Here is a 19,604-nt window from a genome sequence, read left to right as displayed (position 1 = left end):
TTCCATTGCATGATTATTCTTGTTTGTGGATGGCCTTTTTTTGAATTGTCAAGGGTTTTTTGAAAATTCATCACAAGTGCTCTCGTGAGCTATCTTTTTGTATTATACATGCATATTATTATTTGTACTGATGAGCATAAACTAAATGAAGAGAGTAGAGAGAGATTTAAGTCACGTCAGACAAAGTATCTGTGATAATAACAGTATAGTAGTACAGTGAAAATGAAAGGAGATGAATGCCTTATCATTTTTGTTTTAGAATATGCCTCATCATTTTTTGAAGGCTGGCCAGTGTAAAAATTGACTGCACTTACAGAAAACCGCTATAATTGGAAGACAATTTATACACTCCTTACTAAAAATGGAAATTGTTCCGTTGTTGTCTTGTCCACCATTAGATATAAGACCAATGTCCTCTAAATATAGTTTAATCGGTAGAGACGTTGCAGTATGTAAAGGCGGAGTTTAAACTTTAATTCCTAGCTTATTCACTTCAATGGCTGAATTTCTAGTCATTATAGGCTACTTGAAAAAAACTTAAACAATTTGACTGAAGTGGTTAATTAGCTTTACCAAATGACAAATCTTTTGAGAGAACCCGAATTCAATTCCTAGATGAAACAATTTTTGATCAAGCTATATTTACTTCCTTGTTGACTCCGACTATCAGAACATTTCCATTAGAAATCGGAGGGTTAACACTAGATATGTGAACCTGGTTACATGCAATGAAAGTGATTTTCAAAACGATGGATTCACATTAAATGACCCAAAATTGATCGTACAAATTGAAATTGACGAGAAAATCACAAAATTGATTGTAATGCTTCCATGGGTACAGCACCCCGATTTTCCCTAGGTGTAACGTCCCAATGTTCAAGTATTGTGATTTCATGGTAGTCTAAGTATGAAATAGAGAAATGCTTTGTGTTGCTTCAAAATAAGTATAGTGTAAGTGGTCTTATTTTAATATTAAGACGTGTCTTTGAGTATAGGTGCTATTGTTTATACATTTTGAATGCATTTTTCATTTTTTTGAATTTTCTTAGTGACATCTTGTGATGTTCAAACCATACCTCTTTGTTGGTAGACTGGGTATGAACCCCAGACCTTTGCATATATTATGTATTGTCCTTACCAACTGAGTTAAGTTCACAATGACATATATGAAGTCAAAATGATATTATATTATATTATATTATATTATATTATTATGTAGTTTCCCTTGTTATTTTTCCAAAAAAATTCCGTGCAACCCTTGATTCTCTCTATTATTTTTTACCAATAAAAAGATAGGGAAAAATTGTTACAAAAGTAGTCACCGATAATTGTATAAATATCACTACTCATAAATAAATTGATTCATTGTTTGTTTCTTTGGCATGAATTGATTCATTGTTTGTTTTTTTGGCAAACATATATTGTTTTGCCCATATATATATATATATATATATATATATATATATATATATATATATATATATATATATATATATATATACATGTGGTGTGGTTTAGTACCTACTGATTCACAAACATATTGTACTCCTACAATATCTATCTGTTTTTAGAGTATCGATCTTTACCTTACTATATATAAAGAAAATAACATTTTTTTTATTCTTCTGGGCTGATCTTTTCTTTTTCCAAAATTACCCTCAAGTTTAAATCTATACTTCTATACTATATATAAAGAAAATATACCCTTTCGACCCATTTGGACTGACTTTTTCTTTTTTCCAAATTACCCTCAACTTTAAATACAAATAGCACATACAACAAATAGATAAGAGTAAATTCAAATATTAAAAAAATGTAACAAACTCAATCTTTATTGTCCACGGTGATATATCCATTTTTTCCCTTATTCTTTATCCTTTAAAAGAGATAATTGATGGGAGTGAATTCAAAATTAAAAAAAAAAGTAACAAACTCAATATGAATATATGACTATATTTTTTCCTTTATGCTTTAAAAAACGTAACTAGATCGAGTATATATATACTATATATAAAGAAAATATGAAATTTTGGGCGGATTTTTTCATTATCCCAATTATACCCTAGAAAGTTATAAATTTAGCGTATATTTTTTTTATATTGTTGGTGTCATTGAAATAGATATACAAGGTTAGTTTGATTTGTTATAGTTTGAAAACAACAATCATTTATATTTATACTTTTAATCAAAATCAAAATTTCATAAAAAAACACCATTCATAATTTTCATCCTTTAGCGCAATAAAAAAGTGGAAAGACGGACACTCAAGTGTTCGTCTTTTCGCTAGTTATGAGTAATAAAAATAATACAATATCTTCTAACAAAATTTGTATTACATGGAGGATCAACCAGCCAAACTATCAATATTTTTTTTTGAAAGACCAATATGTTAATAACCAAAATTTCATTAAATCATGTTTATTATGCTTCAAACATTTTGGTGGTTAAAATTGACTAATATAATATTGGCTTAATTGCATGTTTGGTCCCTTATGTTTATTTTAGTTTTCAAGTTGGTCCCTTACGTTTTGAAAGTTTCAAGTTGGTCCCTTACGTTTTAAAAGTTTTCAAGTTGGTCCCTTACGTTTTGAAAGTTTCAAGTTGGTCCCTTATGTTTATTTTAGTTTTCAAGTTGGTCCCTTATGTTTATTTTAGTTTTCAAGTCGGTCCAAAACATAAGGGACCAACTTGAAAACTAAAATAAACATAAGGGACCAACTTGAAAACTAAAATAAACGTAAGGGACTAACTTGAAACTTTCAAAACGTAAGGGACCAACTTGAAAACTAAAATAAACGTATGGGACCAACTTGAAACTTTCAAAACATAAGGGACCAACTTGAAAACTAAAATAAACATAAGGGACCAAACATGCAATTAAGCCTATAATATTTGATTTTGATTACATTTTTTGGAGGCTTAACCCTTTGCAATGTATAACCGACGTTAAGTAGTTGTTTTTTTTCCTCTGTGTTGTACCTAATTTAGGATTTTACAAGATAATCATCCATCCTTAAAAATTGTTTTTCCAGCAAGATATAAAGATTCGTAACCCAGTTTGTCTTCAATATCCTCCAAAGTTTGTCAACATTGTGAACTCTGTAGATGTGTTGATTCACATGTCTGATTATGACTATTTAATTGGTTAGTGTCGTATTCCATATCTCTAATAATATTAGTAATTTTATAAAATAAAAAAAATCAGTTATTTGACAAATGACCTAGTCTATAATGTTTGATGATTTTAATTGTTGATTTCATTGGCTTTATGACTTCTATATCAAACGTTAAGGAATACTTTAAAGATGGAAATGTTACAAAGTTAATTAATTAACGATCTCAGGTTATTGAACCCATTGTTGGTTAAGTATTTTAAAGGTTTTTTTTTATTTTACTACGTTTATTGGTGAACTTATATTACGTAAGGGTAAAGTTAAATTCACGGTTTGTTGGTGATGATGTTGAGGTTTTTCAAAAATTCTTACGAGATAAACCTGCATGCAGACATGTTGTTATGATTAAGTTTGCTAAAATTAAAATATTTCACGGTAACATATTTCTTTGTTATAAAAAATTAAGTTTTTTATTCGGTTGATATGTATTATTGCTTAATTTTTATTGTTATGATTTTTTTATAGAAATGTATGTTCTTCAAAATGTTTTTCATGTTATTGAGATTTTTCTTAATAAGAATTTTCAAGAGCTTTCTGACTTCATTAGCAGGTGAGTTTAAAATAATTTATATAGTTTCTCCATTTGAAACACTTAAGTTAATTTTTTTCAGACCAGTGTTAATGTATCCTGATCTTTATAGTTTGTCTACTCAGGGTATTCAATCCAATGTACATGTTTCTCTTTTGGGGCCAAGATTTAAAAAATCAAGGGATTTTGATTTTTTGTATAACCATCAAAAGAAAACTCTCTTTGAACTAAGTTGTATGATTGAATAAGGAACTTATGCGTTATGTGTTAAGGACGAAGAGTGGTGGTAACCCACATGTACTTGTTTCAAGAATATGAAGAAAAAAAGTATAACTTACATAGTTGCAAAGATTTCGTTAATTATGTTTTTCATATTATTTCAAGGTAAATCAAATTTCAAATATTATATTTGGTGTTATTGTAGGGTTGCCTTGACACCTGATGGATGTTTAATAAATATTATGTCAAATTTATCGTTCATGATACTTCTAATCAATATGTGTTTGTGTTGTATGACGATGATATGAAATTGTTGATTAAGAGAGATTGTTCATCACTTGTAGCTGCAATTCAGGTACACGTATACATGCATTGATGTTATTTATATATTTACAGGTACCATGATTCCCTTATTCATTTTTTTTTATTTTTGTAGGGAAAAATGCTATGTTTTATCCACCCGAGTTTGACACTTAAAATTGCTTTTTATTGTAAACAAAAAAATATCTCATATCCATTTTTTGATGGTTTTTACAATGTTAGGAGGGTACATGTTGATCTTGTTTTGGTTAACAAGTTCGTGACTACGGTATCATTCGATAAAATTTCTTCAGAAAAATGTAGTTTAATCAATTTATATTTAATCGTTTTTGTATAGTTTAAGTATTTTTTGGCTATTTCCTGTACCAGACTTGAATCTTAGGAGTGGTTAGGCACATATTGAAGGAGATATCTTGAGTGTTAACGCTGCAAACATAATTTTATATGTGTATTATGCATGTGTAACTTTTTTACGAGATTTTCCTATGTATGTCTGTTGGTTTGCTTTGTATGCTCAATGTTGAATTTTTTTTAAATTAAGTACAGTAAATTTCATTTTATAAAATAAAAGTTAATGTTTTTGACAAAATATTATAAAATGGAAGTTAAATTAATTATTATTTTGTCATTCAAATAACATTAAATTTTTAAATAATGATTCAACGAATAAGTCAACTTAATGTTGTTTTCAAACAAAGACATGGATAAGTCTAGATTGATGTGATATAGGAAACAAAATTATCTATTAATAATGAACAATAAAATTGTGAGTGCGTAATTGGGTGAGTGAAATCAAATGTACGATTATTGCATGTGAATTTGATTATAAATGTTGATTTTTGTTGTAGATTTCGTGTACGGACCCAAATAATTTATATTTGATCACTAAAATGGTTTGTAGGTTTTATTTGTAGATTGCACTATATGATCATGATTTTCTTCGACCCATATTGTTTCTTACTGTATTTTAAATTTTGGATTTTATGTTTAAATTTTTTTAGAACATGATATTAATTTTATTGTTATATATTATGAAATTGTTTTTTATACGTTATTTTAAGAGAATTGTTTTGCCTATAAATGCTATTTTTTTTTGCATGAAACCTTTCAAATGCCATAAGGGCACAACTAAAAGAGACAAACTAATAAACTCATAAAACCATTGTCACATTCTCAAACTCTAGCGGAGCTAAGTCTTTATTACACCAGAACCAGAAGATTCAATACCAGTAGTAAAAAATTTAACCTTGGAAGTGTCTGTACGAACATCACTAGAAATGTTTTGAGCAGCTCTAACAAGTTCCTTAAACTTTGTGAGAACTTTCACACCTTACAGCAATTTCATCTTTAATAGCAGCAAGTGTGGCATTGACTTCCTCTACACGATTTTTTGTATCGCTTGATTAGCATGGATTTCGGCTTCCAAAAGGAAACATAAGCAGTGTTATAAATAATATATAATATCAAAATATATTGATTTTTAAAATTGTTACATTTGTATTTTGTTTTTGTGCTTATTATTTGTATTTTTTTATTGTATTACTAAAATCAAAACATATACTTTTTTGCCTAAGCTATGACATTAAAAGAAATTAATGTTTGATTGTATTTACTGAAATAAATAGTTATGACTTAGTATGCTAAAAGATATATTTAGCCGTTGTGGAAATATACGGTATTTTTATAAACTACCTTTTTATTACCTTGTGAATTTTTATATATTACACACTTTAGTGTATATGGTTATATATATATATATATATATATATAGAGAGAGAGAGAGAGAGAGAAAGAGAGAGACAGAGACAGAGAGGGTTTGTTAAAAGATATATTTAGCCGCTATGACATAATTTTAGCTCAATCAATAATATTCTTCGTCGCACAACAACATTGAGTGGCCACCGCTTATCTTCTAAATATATTATTTCATCAGTTTACCAGTGTTTTAGGTCCTCCACATCTGGACAACCGATTAGTGGCAATCTAACATTCAAATCATGGAACAGTGTGAATAAAACATTTAATTCGCCTCAACTCGCAGCTTTTCAAATAAGATGCGTATCCAAGGCCTCAGCAATAGAGAAAGACAAAAGTCCAGCAGTCCTTATTAATGTTGCTCGTATGAGCGAATTCGCTTTGAACATGGCAAGACATGAGAGATTAGAAGAATCCTACCGTATGAGTTGTGTTTTACTGGAGTGTTGTTTTAAGATTTGCACCCATAATGAAGAATTACAAGCGAATTCCAAAGGAATTGCTTTGCTTGCTATTGCAACGTTATCATACGAAATGGAAGATTACAATGTTGCAATTGAACGACTCAAAGATGTTCAAAATTTAAGTAATTCTAACTTGGGTATTGGAGTTGCTGCTTATGAAGTTGGTGGTGGAGTTCATATATAGTTGAAAGAGGATGGTATGTCGTCAGTTGTAGTTGATAAATGCATGTCCCTGTTAAAGGAAGAAATAAAATAAATAAGTAATGTTTCTATTCCTTGATTATTTGTGTTAGATTGCTCAAAGGACTTATTGAACCCGTGAAAGGAGATATTGACTATGCAGAAACATTTTTTGTTAAATCTCCCCACACTAATATATGTGATGGCACTCTTGCTATATTGTATGCAGAGTTCCTGCATAGAAGAAAGAAGTTTTCAAAGGCAAAAAAGATTTATAATTGTCTTATAAAAGAAGCTACTGCACTTAAAGAGGATGGTAGTGCCTACTTAGGTGGAGCCAACATCAACATAGAGAGCTTAATGATTAATGTCATGTGTGTTTTAGGACATCTTGAGTCATATATGAGTAACTACATGGATGCAGAAAAAGCACTTTATGACATCATTAACTAAGGCAGAGCATGTCTGTGGAGAAAAACGTCCAAAGTGGGTGTTGTCTTAACATGTATGCTTCTTATATATATATATATATATATATATATATATATATATTAAGTCGTCGAAGGAAATTCATCTCTGATTCAAAAGGGTCTTTCCATGAGAGTTTCAAAGTGTTTGAATTTTCAAGAACATGCAGAACTATTTGTTTTATTAGAGAGAGAGAGAGACAACAACAACAAAATGTTATCTTGCCAGGTGGGGAGAGTGAAGAAGTAAATATTCGTCCAGCTGTCGATGTTCGTATTTGTCCGTTTCTGTAGATTGATCCATCTTATGTTGTGTATGTCTTGCGGCTGTAGGTTTAGTTTTTTTTTTGTTCCGACTATAGGTTTAGGTTGGAGTTATGATAAATGAAAAAAGAGACCAATTTTTTTTGAATATGTTCATACCGCTCTTATAGTTAATATGTCATTTGAATGAAAACAATGACTACAATTATTTGAATTTAATTTGGTTATGGTTTGAATATAAAAAAGATTAGTCGTTATGGAAATATACAATATTTTTATAAACTACATTTTTAATTACCTTATGATTTTTTTTTATATAATACACACTTTTAGTGTATATGGTTATATATATATATGTGTGTGTGTGTGTCTATATATATATATATATATATATATATATATATATATATATATATATATATATATATATATATATATATATCTGTGTGTGTGTGTGTTGTGTGTGTTTATTAATAAATTAATTTAAAACTACTAATTATATTCCATTCAAATTTTAAATGAGTTTCTCCATGACTTTTATTCAAAAAATTTAATCATAAGTAGAAATGTCATTTTGTCGATAAAAAAAGTAGAAATATTTCAATCATTTATGTGTTATGTAAGTTGTGTGTGCAACTGGAGAATTGTGATCAGTAGATGCAGAAGCAATACCTGGTTGATTTTCTCAACGTTCCCAACTTCACTAATCATGAGAGAGATCTTAGGTTGGGAAGTTGTTGGATCAACTAGTTTCTCTCCTTGGGTAACAACCCTATAGTATGTATGACTCTGACAATTAATAAACAGACGATAAATATAACGACCATCTTACTAGTAAAAATATAAAAGTGTTATTCACAACACTTACCAAACCAGTTTATGCATGTTCTGGTGTAGATTCTTGTATACATGTTTGTTCATTATCCCTCTGTACTACGTGATCTATTTCAAAGTATTTATCAAAAGTTAATAATCATTACTACATTCATAATTAGTGAAATAATATATACTATATCCATTCATTTATACTTTTTTGGAAACATTTTTGCATTTCAGACTCATCTCTCCTTATATTTTCAATAATAAGTCGAGTCACTCTGGACATTTCCTCTGTTTGTTCATCAACATTGTTTAGAAAGTTGAGTCGTTTTGCTTGACTCAGTTGATTGTTTATAAAACCATTTAAAACTATTTTTGTCTATACAAGTATTGTTGTTGGTTATTGTGTGTAGTGGAGTTCTATCTTTCTCAATTGCTTGTGGTTTATGTTTGATTGACTTTTCGTTAATGAGTTGATACTGCTCTTGCTTTTTGATAGGCTAGTACCATATAGAAGCCTTTTCCATCATACTTCAAGTCATATTTTCTTGTGTTTAAATTTTAAACATAAATGGACACTAGTACAGTCAACGATTTGATAGCTTCAAGAAAATATAAAAGAGATGAAAAAGAGATAAGAGAGCTTGAGGAAACAACATTCATTGTTGTCTGCGTATTTACTATGCTATTAGGTGCAATGATTTTGTATTATGACATATATTTTGTTGAGGAACATAAATTGATTGTATTAAACAATTAAGAGTTAGTAAGGAGGCATTTTTTAAGCTTTGAAAAATTTTAAAAGAGAAAGGGCAATTGGTTAGGACAAGAAATATTCTTACAATTGAAGTTGTAACAATGTTTTTGCATATCCTTGCTCACAGCCTAAAATATAGAGTAGTGTGATTTAGTTACTGTAGATCCAAAGAAACAATTGGTAGGCTGTTCAATAATTTCCTTTGAGGTGTTATGAAAGTGAGCCAAGAATATTGCAAATTTCACGACTATATCTAGACGGTCCAAAGGCAAATAAATGGAAATGGTTTGAGGTAAGTTTGAAATTTGTTTGACAAATTATAAGCCATTTAAGTAGCTATTGTTGCTATATATTATGTTATTAGAATTCAACTGGAGCACTTGATGGGACACATATTCTAGTGACAGTTGTTGCAGAATATAAGCCAATATATCTTAATAGAAAGGTTGGTATATCAACAAATATCTTAGGAGTATAATGAATGCAACCTTTAGAACGAGTCAGTGTGCATGGAACATAACACATGCTTAACAAATACCTTATTTGTTTATTCACCATTGTTTGATTTTACTGTTTTCTCGCATGTCTTTGAGAGAGTGACTTTATCCTTTTCATACCATCTATGAGGACAAATGGATCAGTTGCAAAAGTAATATGAATCCAATCTTTTAATCCTACTGCAGCTCCTGCGAATATTTTTCATTTCTGTCCAACCATTAAAATTGGTAAAACCCAAAGAAAAACGTGTTCCATGAGTCACTCTTGATGAGCAAGTAATCAATCAAACTTTGAGCAGGTTCAAATTGTATAATCTGAAACTGTTCCAAAAAATTTTGGATTATATAATTCGAACCAGTTGGATAATGCGCTAAATTTTGTATTTTGTAGGGTGATGAACTTTGTGATTATAAATTCCGAACCACTTAGGTACAAGATTTTTTATGCGGTTCACCATGACACTCTAAAACTTGTATAAATTTGCGTGTCTATTTTCATAACCAGTAAAACGCAATAAAAAACTCTTCAAAATTATCTAAAAGACGTGAACACCAAGATGTTATTATGAGCTAGATCCTGCTGTCTCGACAATAGAAATATGCTAGTTGGCAAGACAACATGATCTAACTCAAAACAATCCTCCTGAAACGTCTTGCCTTTCATCATTATGCTGCAAATATAACTACGAAGCGGTTGTTGTGAACCTGATCCAGTTAACCTGTCGATTGAAATATTTGAGTTGGCAGACCAGCTGAATAAATTACAAAAACACCTCTTGGAGCACCTTTCCAAAAATTTCATCACTGATGTTATTATGTTGTTATAAGCCGTTGAAATATGTTATGTACCTTTTTTCCCCATGTCATTCACCATGAAAACCCTCCAAAAATCAAACTTAGACATAGTATGAGACAGTTCAGATTATACAATCTGAACCCCCCCAAACTGTGTGGACTATGGCATTACACCCATGGTTTGGACGGTTTGTGTTGTGTTTGATGTATTTTGGGTTGGTTTATGCATTGTAAACGTTTCCTTCGGCTGTAGTTACAGTCTAAGATAAGTTTATGACTATGAATAGCATTGCATGCTTCAAGATATTAATTCATTCTTCATTTCTCATCCTTTCTTACTTTTTCCTTCTCTTTTTTTTAGTTAGGAGTGTTTATGATATCATGGTCACTGCCGACCGCTCATATAATCCATGGAATTGCTTTGCAGTCTATGCAGGGCTTGTACACCGGTCAACAGAGATCTCTGATTTCAATTACGACACCCTTTCTATTATGTTATGTCTCAAATTATACAATCTGAAAATATCTAACCATCTATTTAGGATTATAGAATCTGAACAGAGGGTATTTCAGGAAAAAAATAGGATGCCCGAGAGTGGGTGAGAAAAGTAATAATCATTTCATAAACTAGGACGAATGAACAAAAGAAGCCCAAGCCCATTAAAACAAGAGCAAATCCTCTGCAACAAGAAACCTCCATCTGTTAAATTCTCCAAAGTCCCACTTTTTTCCATTTAATTTAACACACTCACACCAGCAAAACTCAACTCGCGAGATTTTCATTTCTTCTATTATCTCACACTTTTCATTTCACGCTAAATCGAACTTAGGGTTTCACACTTCCTCTTCTCCGATGGCTCCCGAACCTAACCGCGCCGGCAACGGCGCCAGCACCAGCGGCACCGCCAAAGACGAAGCTGCTGCAAAAAAGAAGATCGAGAGCGAAGATCTGGTAAGTCCAAAGCCCCTCGATTCGAATTTTCACTCAATTTAGGGTTCAAATTTCTATTAAGCTTTTTTGAGTTAAACAAATTCGATTGTTTTTGTTGAAATTCGTGCAGTCAGATGAAGATTTGGCTTTGAAGCAACAGCTGGAGTTGTATGTTGAGAGGGTTCAGGATACTGACCCCGGGTTGCAGAAGGTTGCTCTTGAAAGCATGAGGTAAACCCTAATTTTATAGTTGAGGATTCACAAAATTTGATTCGAGTGAAAATTGAAGTTATTTTTGTTAAATTTTGTTTTTGTGTATTGAAATTGGAAAGTATGGTTGTATTGTAGACAAGAAATCCGTACTTCTACAAGCTCCATGACTTCAGTGCCCAAACCACTGAAGTTTCTACGGCCACATTACGGTACTCTTAAGGCATATTATGAAACTATGGCGGAATCAGAGTTAAAGGTATTGCTATCTGTGTCTTATAGTGATGACTTTGTGTTAAGTAATAGCATGGTATTATGGTGCTTAAATGATTTTTCATTCGTCATTGCAGAAGTATTTGGCTGACATATTATCAGTATTGGCCCTTACAATGTCTGCTGAGGGAGAACGGGTGAGTTTTCTATATTTAGAAATTGAGTGGTTTTTTTAATGATTGCTTCGACTTCGATTGTGTTATAGTTTGATGGCATGCTTTCATTATATTGACTCTTTACTTTGCCAATGACTCTGCCAGGAAAGTCTCAAATACCGATTACTAGGTTCAGAGGGAGATATTGGTTCATGGGGACATGAGTATGTTAGGTAAGAATTTCGTTTTTTAAGTATTGTATTTGTGTTTTATATGGTTGAAGATGAACTCCTGTTGTAAACAATCGAATCACTAGGTATATTTAATATTTTTGTAAGGAAGGGTTGATTGAAAAAGGTTAACTATATCATTAGTCTCAATCTTATGTTTTTTACTTATGGTGTCAGAAATTTGGCTGGAGAAATTGCTCAAGAATATGCAAAACGACAGGTTAGGCATCTTGCTAATTTAAATGCCCTCACTACAGCATTTTCTGTATTATTTTTTTTTCTCTTTTAGTTTTGTTTGCTATTGCAAATTTAGTTTGGCTTATACGTGATTGCGTTCAAATTGTGCATTGATAGAGTGAAGAGGCGCCAATTGATGATCTCATGGAACTCGTAAAACAAATAGTTGCCTTTCACATGAAGGTATTATCTGCATTCATTTTACTAAAATAATGTTACTATATGAAATATTGCGCAACAAAATGTGTCAGACGAAGATTGTTAACCAATTTTTTACTAATTTTAATTTTCTGCAGCATAATGCTGAACCAGAGGCTGTTGATCTTTTGATGGAGGTAATATCTCATATCCTTCTTTTGGTTTTTCCCGAACTATTCAGAAAGTGAACTTAACGGCGTTTTCATGCAATCTTTTTTGTTGTTAGGTTGAGGACTTAGATATGTTGACTGAGCATGTTGACAAAACAAACTTTAAAAGGACTTGCTTGTATCTGACAAGTTCAGCTAGGTAAGTCAGACCTCTGGAGTTTTAAGAGAATATATTAACTTCAGAACAGTTATAAAGAAAGTTTAAAGAATGATTTATCATTATGGTTGAACTTTTGCATCTTGTGTGGTTTTAAAGTTTTCTTGTTTCAAAGTCTCGTAGACCTATTTCTTGAATTTCTTGGCCTACTTAAAAAATTATAGGCCTAAGCCTTGCCTATTACCTGACACAGGCTCATTTCTAAGGCCTAGTCTGGCCTTTTTAAAGGCCTAGTGAAGCCTGAAAGCCTATTTCACACCGAAGGCCTTGCAACACCAATATGCTTACTACTAAATTGGTCAAATCTTATGAGGGCCCAAGTACACCAACATGCTACTAAATAACCAAATATTACGAAGGCTTAATCACACCAATAGGCCTGCTACTAAATAGCTAAATCATATGAAGGCATGGGTTTATAAAGAAAACTTCAATAATAGATAGGCCGGCCTAACGGGCCTTATAAGCCTTAGCATGGACTATTTAGTTAAATAGGCTTTATAAAAAGCCTGAGCCTAGCCTTTATATTAAACGGGCCGGGTCGAGCTCGGTTTTAAATAGGCCAGGCCATAGGCTTTAAAAAAGCCTTAGCCTGGACTATTCCCACCCCTAAGAGTGTGTGTGTGTGTGTGTATTTATTATTTAGTTCCGAATTCTCATAATTTAATTATTAAGTAAGGTCATTTGTTATCATCCTGGAGACTAAAAAGAGATGCAGTGATTCGGTGCTTTAGGAATGAGAATTATTGTTAGCTTAGCTGATACTTGGACCTCTTAATACTGTTCTTGCTGCTTCTGACAATATACAAGTGTCGAAGTCATTGGGTTTTAATAAAGAGATGAAAGTAAGAATGGAGACTTCAAATATGATTAAGGTTGTGAATTTGTGATGATGATCTGCTGATGCTAAAAAGTTAAGCACTAATCCCTATTGTTGAGATACAAGACTCCTAGTCCTAATTGAGTAGGGAACTAATCAAGATGATAACTAAGTGACAAGAACCTAAGGATATTTTCAGATATTATAACACTAACAACTGGAAGTTATTTGTGCCTGTGACAGAATGGACTGAAACAATATGTTTCTTTAGTTGCTGGCTTGGCTCTGAAGCTTATTAGTTTTGTATTGAAAAGCATTTAAAAAGTGATTTTTAATACATAATGAAGGTTTATTAGATGGAGTTTGACTTGCAATTGGGGTGAATAGTTTAAAGGTTCATTGGATATAGTCATTGGCCTGGCTCTGGATTTTTTTAGTTATAAGCGGCAATTTGTTGTTTTTGTTTTTTCTATTTTTTTGTTTTGTTTGGGTAAATTGACTCTGACAGACTAGCAAAACAATTATTAAAATTTTACAGGTATCTTCCTGGACCAGATGATATGCTAGTATTGGACATTGCATTTTCAATCTATCTAAAATTTGAAGAATTTCCAAATGCACTGCAAATTGCATTGTTCATGGATAACCTGCTGGTGCGACACTGGAATTCTTTCTTGATTTGATTTAATTCGTTCTTGTGATTGATTTTCTCTCTATGGATTATCCATATACCTTAAAGAAGTGTTCCTTAAAAGCTTGTGGTTTGAAACTAACTAGTTGCGGTCTTGCTGACAGCATGTGAGGACAGTGTTCACTTCTTGTCATGATGTGCTGCGAAAGAAGCAATTCTGTTACATACTTGCACGCCATGTAAGTCCTGGATTCTGTGTTAGTACTTGTGTGGCGAATAGTTTTTAGCTGGAGTTTCCTTGCCTGTGATAATGGATGTAACTGTTGCATTTCAGTTTTTTACAATGAATTTATATGCTCAACTCTAGCTATATGTTGACAATTGATAACACTAGAGGGTGTCAGAGAGACTTAAAATTTCACTCAGATAGTATTTTGGGACTCTCTCTTGATGGTTTTTGTGATGTATTCAGGGAATCACTTTTGAGCTTGACGAGGAAATGGTTAACGATGACGAAGAACGAGAAGTGTTGCAGGATATCATCAACAATTCCAAGTTAAGTGAAGGATATTTGACTCTTGCCCGTGATATTGAAGTCATGGAGCCTAAGTCCCCTGAAGATATATACAAGGTGCATTTCTGATGTTAAATTTACTCTCAATTGTAATAAACACCTGACTACATATGACTCCCATACCAGCTAATGCTCTGAAATATAAGCTTTATTTAATAAATTATGATTCAAATTGATGAAAGGAAACCAAGTGGTTGAGTCCAAGTATAATTAACGAGTTTCGGTTTAGGTCGAATTGAAAGGGAGTACCCGAGTTCAATTTTTATTGACCTGACTTTAATTACCTACCCGATGAACTTTAGATTACCAGAGTCCTTTTTCCTGCCGGGTACTGGAGGGTTAAGACCAAAAAAGGATAGATAGGTGAATCATGTTTTATTATTTGGTATGGATGTATTAGTTTTGTGGGTTGCATATAGCTGCTTGTCATTTCTTCGAGTTTATGTTGATGATTGCATGTGATTGAGGACCCAGTTGATTCCTGTTTGTTATGCATTTTTTGAATTCAGGAATCTGGACCCATTTGTTGCTAAATGGAATTTTTTTTTTGTTGAATCTGGACCCATTTGTTGCTAAATGGAATTTTTTTTTGTTGAAAATGTATTTATTTAATATAATCTTTCAAAGACATCTGTAAATTAAAGCAGTGTTCTCCTTTAAAATAAGCAGAAACAGACAGGGTTGCCACATAACTGCATTTATTTTTATTTTTTAAATTATTTCAGTTTTTTTATTTTTTTATTTTCATGCCACTGAAATTGACATCCATCACTTACAATTTTTCACATAAGAACTTTTCTTTATATATCATAAATGGAACAATAGTTTTTTTTGTTTTTTTTTGTTTTTTTTGGGGAAATATGAATGGAACTATAGTTTCTACTGTGCTGGATTCTTTTATTAAGATTTGATGCTGTGCTATGAGATAGCCTAGATCAATTAGTGGAAAAATTGATATCTATGTTTTTAGTCATAATTGATGTAAAATACTCCTTCCGTTTCAAAATACATGTCGCTGTCAACCATTTCACACATTTGATCGTTAATATCTTTAATTATCTAAAGTAAAAAAATTATAAAAAGTAGGGTCAAAGTACGTCATGTGAATAGTGCACATTACAAAAATGCGACATGCATTTTGAAACGGAGGGAGTACCATAATTGATGTAAAATTCTCTTATTCAAATGTTATTTTTTTACTAAAAAAAAAATCATAAATTTTTTATTTGTGTTGTTGTTTTCTTTCCTTGATTGGATTTAATGTTTTGTTATTAAGTTTCCAGGCTCTAATTATTTGTAGAGGAGCCCTCATTGCTAAAGCAACAACTGTCTCGAGGCATCCTGTTAAACAGGATGTTTCTTGTAACACACTGGTTTACATTGGTTACGTATGTATACTAATGTTAGAACTTTGTGCAACCTGCTGAAGGAACCTGTGTAGAGTCTGCAAATTTAATCTATGGTTGTGCAGCACTTGTGCTCATGTGTTCAATGATATCAGAAAAACATTGTTTTTCACTATGCTATTTTTCTGTATCAAATGTGCCTCTGTTGATTTGCTTCTGCCCTCATATTTTGCTCTGAATTTTTTTTTCTTAGGCACATTTGCTTGATGGCCGTGCAAGTGCTGGTGCAAGTGTTGACTCAGCTAGACAGAACCTTGCTGCTACTTTTGTTAATGCATTTGTTAATGCCGGATTTGGTCAGGTACAATGAATCTTAAATTTGAAGATAATCTATATTGTGTACGTCGTTGTTTGATATTTGTATTTATGTTGTCCTTCCATTCAATTACTGTTGTGCAGGATAAGTTAATGACTGTTGCATCAGATTCTTCAAGTAGTGGTTCTTCTGGAAACTGGCTTTTTAAAAACAAGGAGCATGGAAAGACTAGTGCTGCTGCAAGTCTGGTATGGGTTTCTTACTGAATCATCATTGATCTAATTTATGGATCACATAAATTTCATTTTCTATACTTATGTTATCCCTTGTATTATAACAGGGTATGATTTTACTATGGGATGTTGACTCTGGACTTGCACAACTTGACAAATACTTCCATAGTAATGATAACCATGTCATTGCTGGTGCATTACTGGGAGTTGGAATTGTCAATTGTAGTATCAAGAATGACTGTGATCCTGTGAGTTCCTTTTATTTTTTCCTTTTCTGTATATGACATGTACATTTTAATTTTCTGTATTTGATCTTATTTGATTCCATTGTAGGCAATGGCACTCCTTGGTGATTTTATTGAAAAAGAAGATAGTTCGACTAGAATTGGTGCAATTATGGGATTAGGAATTGCATATGCTGGTTCCCAGAATGAGCAGGTGAGGTTTTTTTTCCCTTGTAACACCTTGTTGAGATGCTTGTCGCTTTATATTTGCGAAAATAATTATTTTGACTTATTGTTTCTTTCAGTTACGATACAAGTTGGCACCTATTCTGAGTGATCCTAAAGCTTCGCTTGACGTGATTGCCTTCACTGCAATTGCATTGGGCTTGATTTACGTGGGTTCTTGCAATGAGGAAGTTGCTCAAGCAATCATATTTACATTGATGGATCGGAGTGAGTCAGAGTTGGGAGAGCCTCTTACGCGACTTCTCCCACTTGGCCTTGGTCTTCTTTATCTTGGGAAGCAGGTATTTACTTGTTTGGCACTCCCACCATACTAGGTCCAGGGCAGGGTTGGATCCATTGTGGTTGCATTACTGACAGCCTTATTTACGTTTGCAAAGTATTTGTAATCTTATTTGTTTAATTTTTGAAAACGGTTAGGAGGGGTTTTGCTATTAGGTTGGGTGAAAGTCACTCCAGCATTGTACTAACTCCATATTGTGGTATGTAACAACAGGAAAGTGTTGAGGCAACTGCCGAAGTTTCAAAGACTTTTAATGAAAAAATAAGAAAGTATTGTGACATGACACTACTATCATGTGCCTATGCTGGAACTGGGAATGTTCTCAAGGTACACTCTTATAATATAACTTATATAACTTCCAAAATAGAGATTTCTGCCGCAGCCTTTTATGTTTAAAATTGCTGGTGCTTATTTCATGCAGGTGCAAAATCTTTTGGGTCATTGTTCACAACATCTTGACAAAGGTGAGATGCACCAAGGTCCTGCAGTCCTTGGAATTGCTATGGTAGCAATGGCTGAAGAATTAGGTGTTGAGATGGCTATCCGATCGTTAGAACATCTTCTACAGTATGGAGAGCAGAATATTCGCCGAGCAGTTCCTCTGGCACTTGGTCTGCTGTGTATATCAAACCCAAAGGTTTGCAACCCTGTATTATTATTATTTGAAAGTGTAGAACACATCATGACCTTGTTCTGAAAACATGACAGATGGTAAACAGCTGTTGTAAATTAGTAATCACAAGCTAGATTTCATGTTTGTTTAATTTGTTAACCCTTTATTTGATCAGGTCAATGTTATGGATACCTTAAGCAGACTTAGCCATGATACTGATTCAGAAGTTGCAATGGTAAGATTGCAGAGCCTCTTAAATCATTGTTGTCTATGGTTTGGTTCTTGTTTGTAAGTAAAAACGCATTTTGTATGCTACAGGCAGCAGTTATCTCCTTGGGTCTAATAGGCGCTGGAACAAACAATGCTCGAATTGCCGGCATGCTTCGCAATCTTTCAAGCTATTACTACAAGGATACCAGCCTTCTATTTTGTGTATGTTTCAACTAAGTTGTTCTTATTTTCTTAATTCCGCTTGTTACAATGTTCACTGATTTTCTTTTCTACGCTACAGGTGCGGATTGCCCAAGGTCTTGTACATTTGGGAAAGGGACTATTAACACTTAATCCTTATCATTCTGACCGTGTCTTACTATCACCGTAAGTTAAACCTTATTTTGCCCATCTGCTTTTGTCTTGGTTAAACTTTTGTCAGATGCAAACTAATTGAGTCGGTGACTTCAAATTGCATACTGCTTTGTTGTAATAATTTCCAATCGGCATTACGTTCCTTTCAATTTTTACAGGACAGCGCTTGCAGGACTAATTACTATGTTGCATGCATGCCTTGATATGAAAGCTATTGTGTTGGGAAAATATCACTATGTTCTCTACTTCCTCGTTTTGGCCATGCAGGTTTGTTTGAGTCTCAAATTCCTCTCTCTGCTCCCTTCCCCTATTTGAAGCTAGTCTTAATTATACTCTGTTGTAACAGCCGAGGATGTTGTTGACTGTGGATGAGGACTTGAAGCCTCTATCAGTGCCTGTTCGGGTTGGCCAAGCAGTAGACGTTGTTGGACAGGCAGGTCGTCCTAAGACAATCACCGGCTTTCAGACTCATTCTACCCCTGTTCTCCTGGCTGCTGGGGATAGGGCAGAGCTAGCCACAGAAAAGTAATATACTATTGCTTTGTGATACTTTAAAACAAGCTTTTGTTGTCTTTCTAATACTAACAGTTTTTTTGTTGTTGTTGCAGATATCTTCCCCTATCACCAATTCTTGAAGGTTTTGTAATTTTAAAGGACAATCCAGATTATAGGGAAGAGTGATGACCTTAATCATGTTTTTCTCATTTCTTTCCGTGTCTGAACAGTATTTAGTTATCTTAGTATTTTTGAAATACTATCAAAATGTAAAAGGAATTAGTTTTTATCATTTCTTATTTATTTTTACTCTGTCAATTTATGAGCATTATTTTAACGTGTATTTGATGATGTATTATTGCGGTGTCGATTAATTTGAAAGATGGTTTATTAATTGTGGAGACAATGTGGGTAACGTTTATTTTTTTTTTTAGTGTAAATAACTTTTAGGATGTACATATGATACGGTTGAGAATTTCAAAAAGATTGACATGCATAAA

General features: G+C 32.6%; 1 protein-coding gene and 1 pseudogene across 1 annotated transcript; both read left to right on the top strand.

Annotated features, from left to right (window-relative positions):
- The first annotated feature begins 8,762 nt into the window (after positions 1-8,762).
- On the top strand, positions 8,763-9,426 carry LOC146931642 (uncharacterized; annotated as a pseudogene).
- Positions 9,427-10,976: 1,550 nt separating this feature from the next.
- On the top strand, positions 10,977-19,510 carry LOC146931641 (26S proteasome non-ATPase regulatory subunit 2 homolog A). Its single transcript, XM_085703150.1, has 25 exons — positions 10,977-11,192; positions 11,302-11,402; positions 11,520-11,640; positions 11,732-11,791; positions 11,915-11,982; positions 12,157-12,199; positions 12,334-12,399; positions 12,513-12,551; positions 12,641-12,723; positions 14,100-14,214; positions 14,357-14,431; positions 14,665-14,823; positions 16,366-16,473; positions 16,572-16,676; positions 16,769-16,909; positions 16,995-17,099; positions 17,191-17,412; positions 17,625-17,738; positions 17,833-18,048; positions 18,200-18,259; positions 18,343-18,456; positions 18,536-18,621; positions 18,768-18,876; positions 18,956-19,134; positions 19,218-19,510. The coding sequence occupies exons 1-25, from the start codon at positions 11,094-11,096 to the stop codon at positions 19,288-19,290; spliced, it is 2,661 nt and encodes an 886-aa protein (XP_085559276.1). The 5' UTR covers positions 10,977-11,093; the 3' UTR covers positions 19,291-19,510.
- Positions 19,511-19,604: the final 94 nt, after the last annotated feature.

The sequence above is a fragment of the Medicago sativa genome, chromosome 4, assembly GCF_051527215.1.
Source record: "Medicago sativa cultivar Bolivia chromosome 4, Bolivia_mono, whole genome shotgun sequence".
Lineage (NCBI taxonomy): Eukaryota > Viridiplantae > Streptophyta > Magnoliopsida > Fabales > Fabaceae > Medicago > Medicago sativa.
The sequence above is the reverse complement of the archived record's forward strand: the minus strand, read 5'-3'. Positions and strand labels throughout refer to the sequence as shown.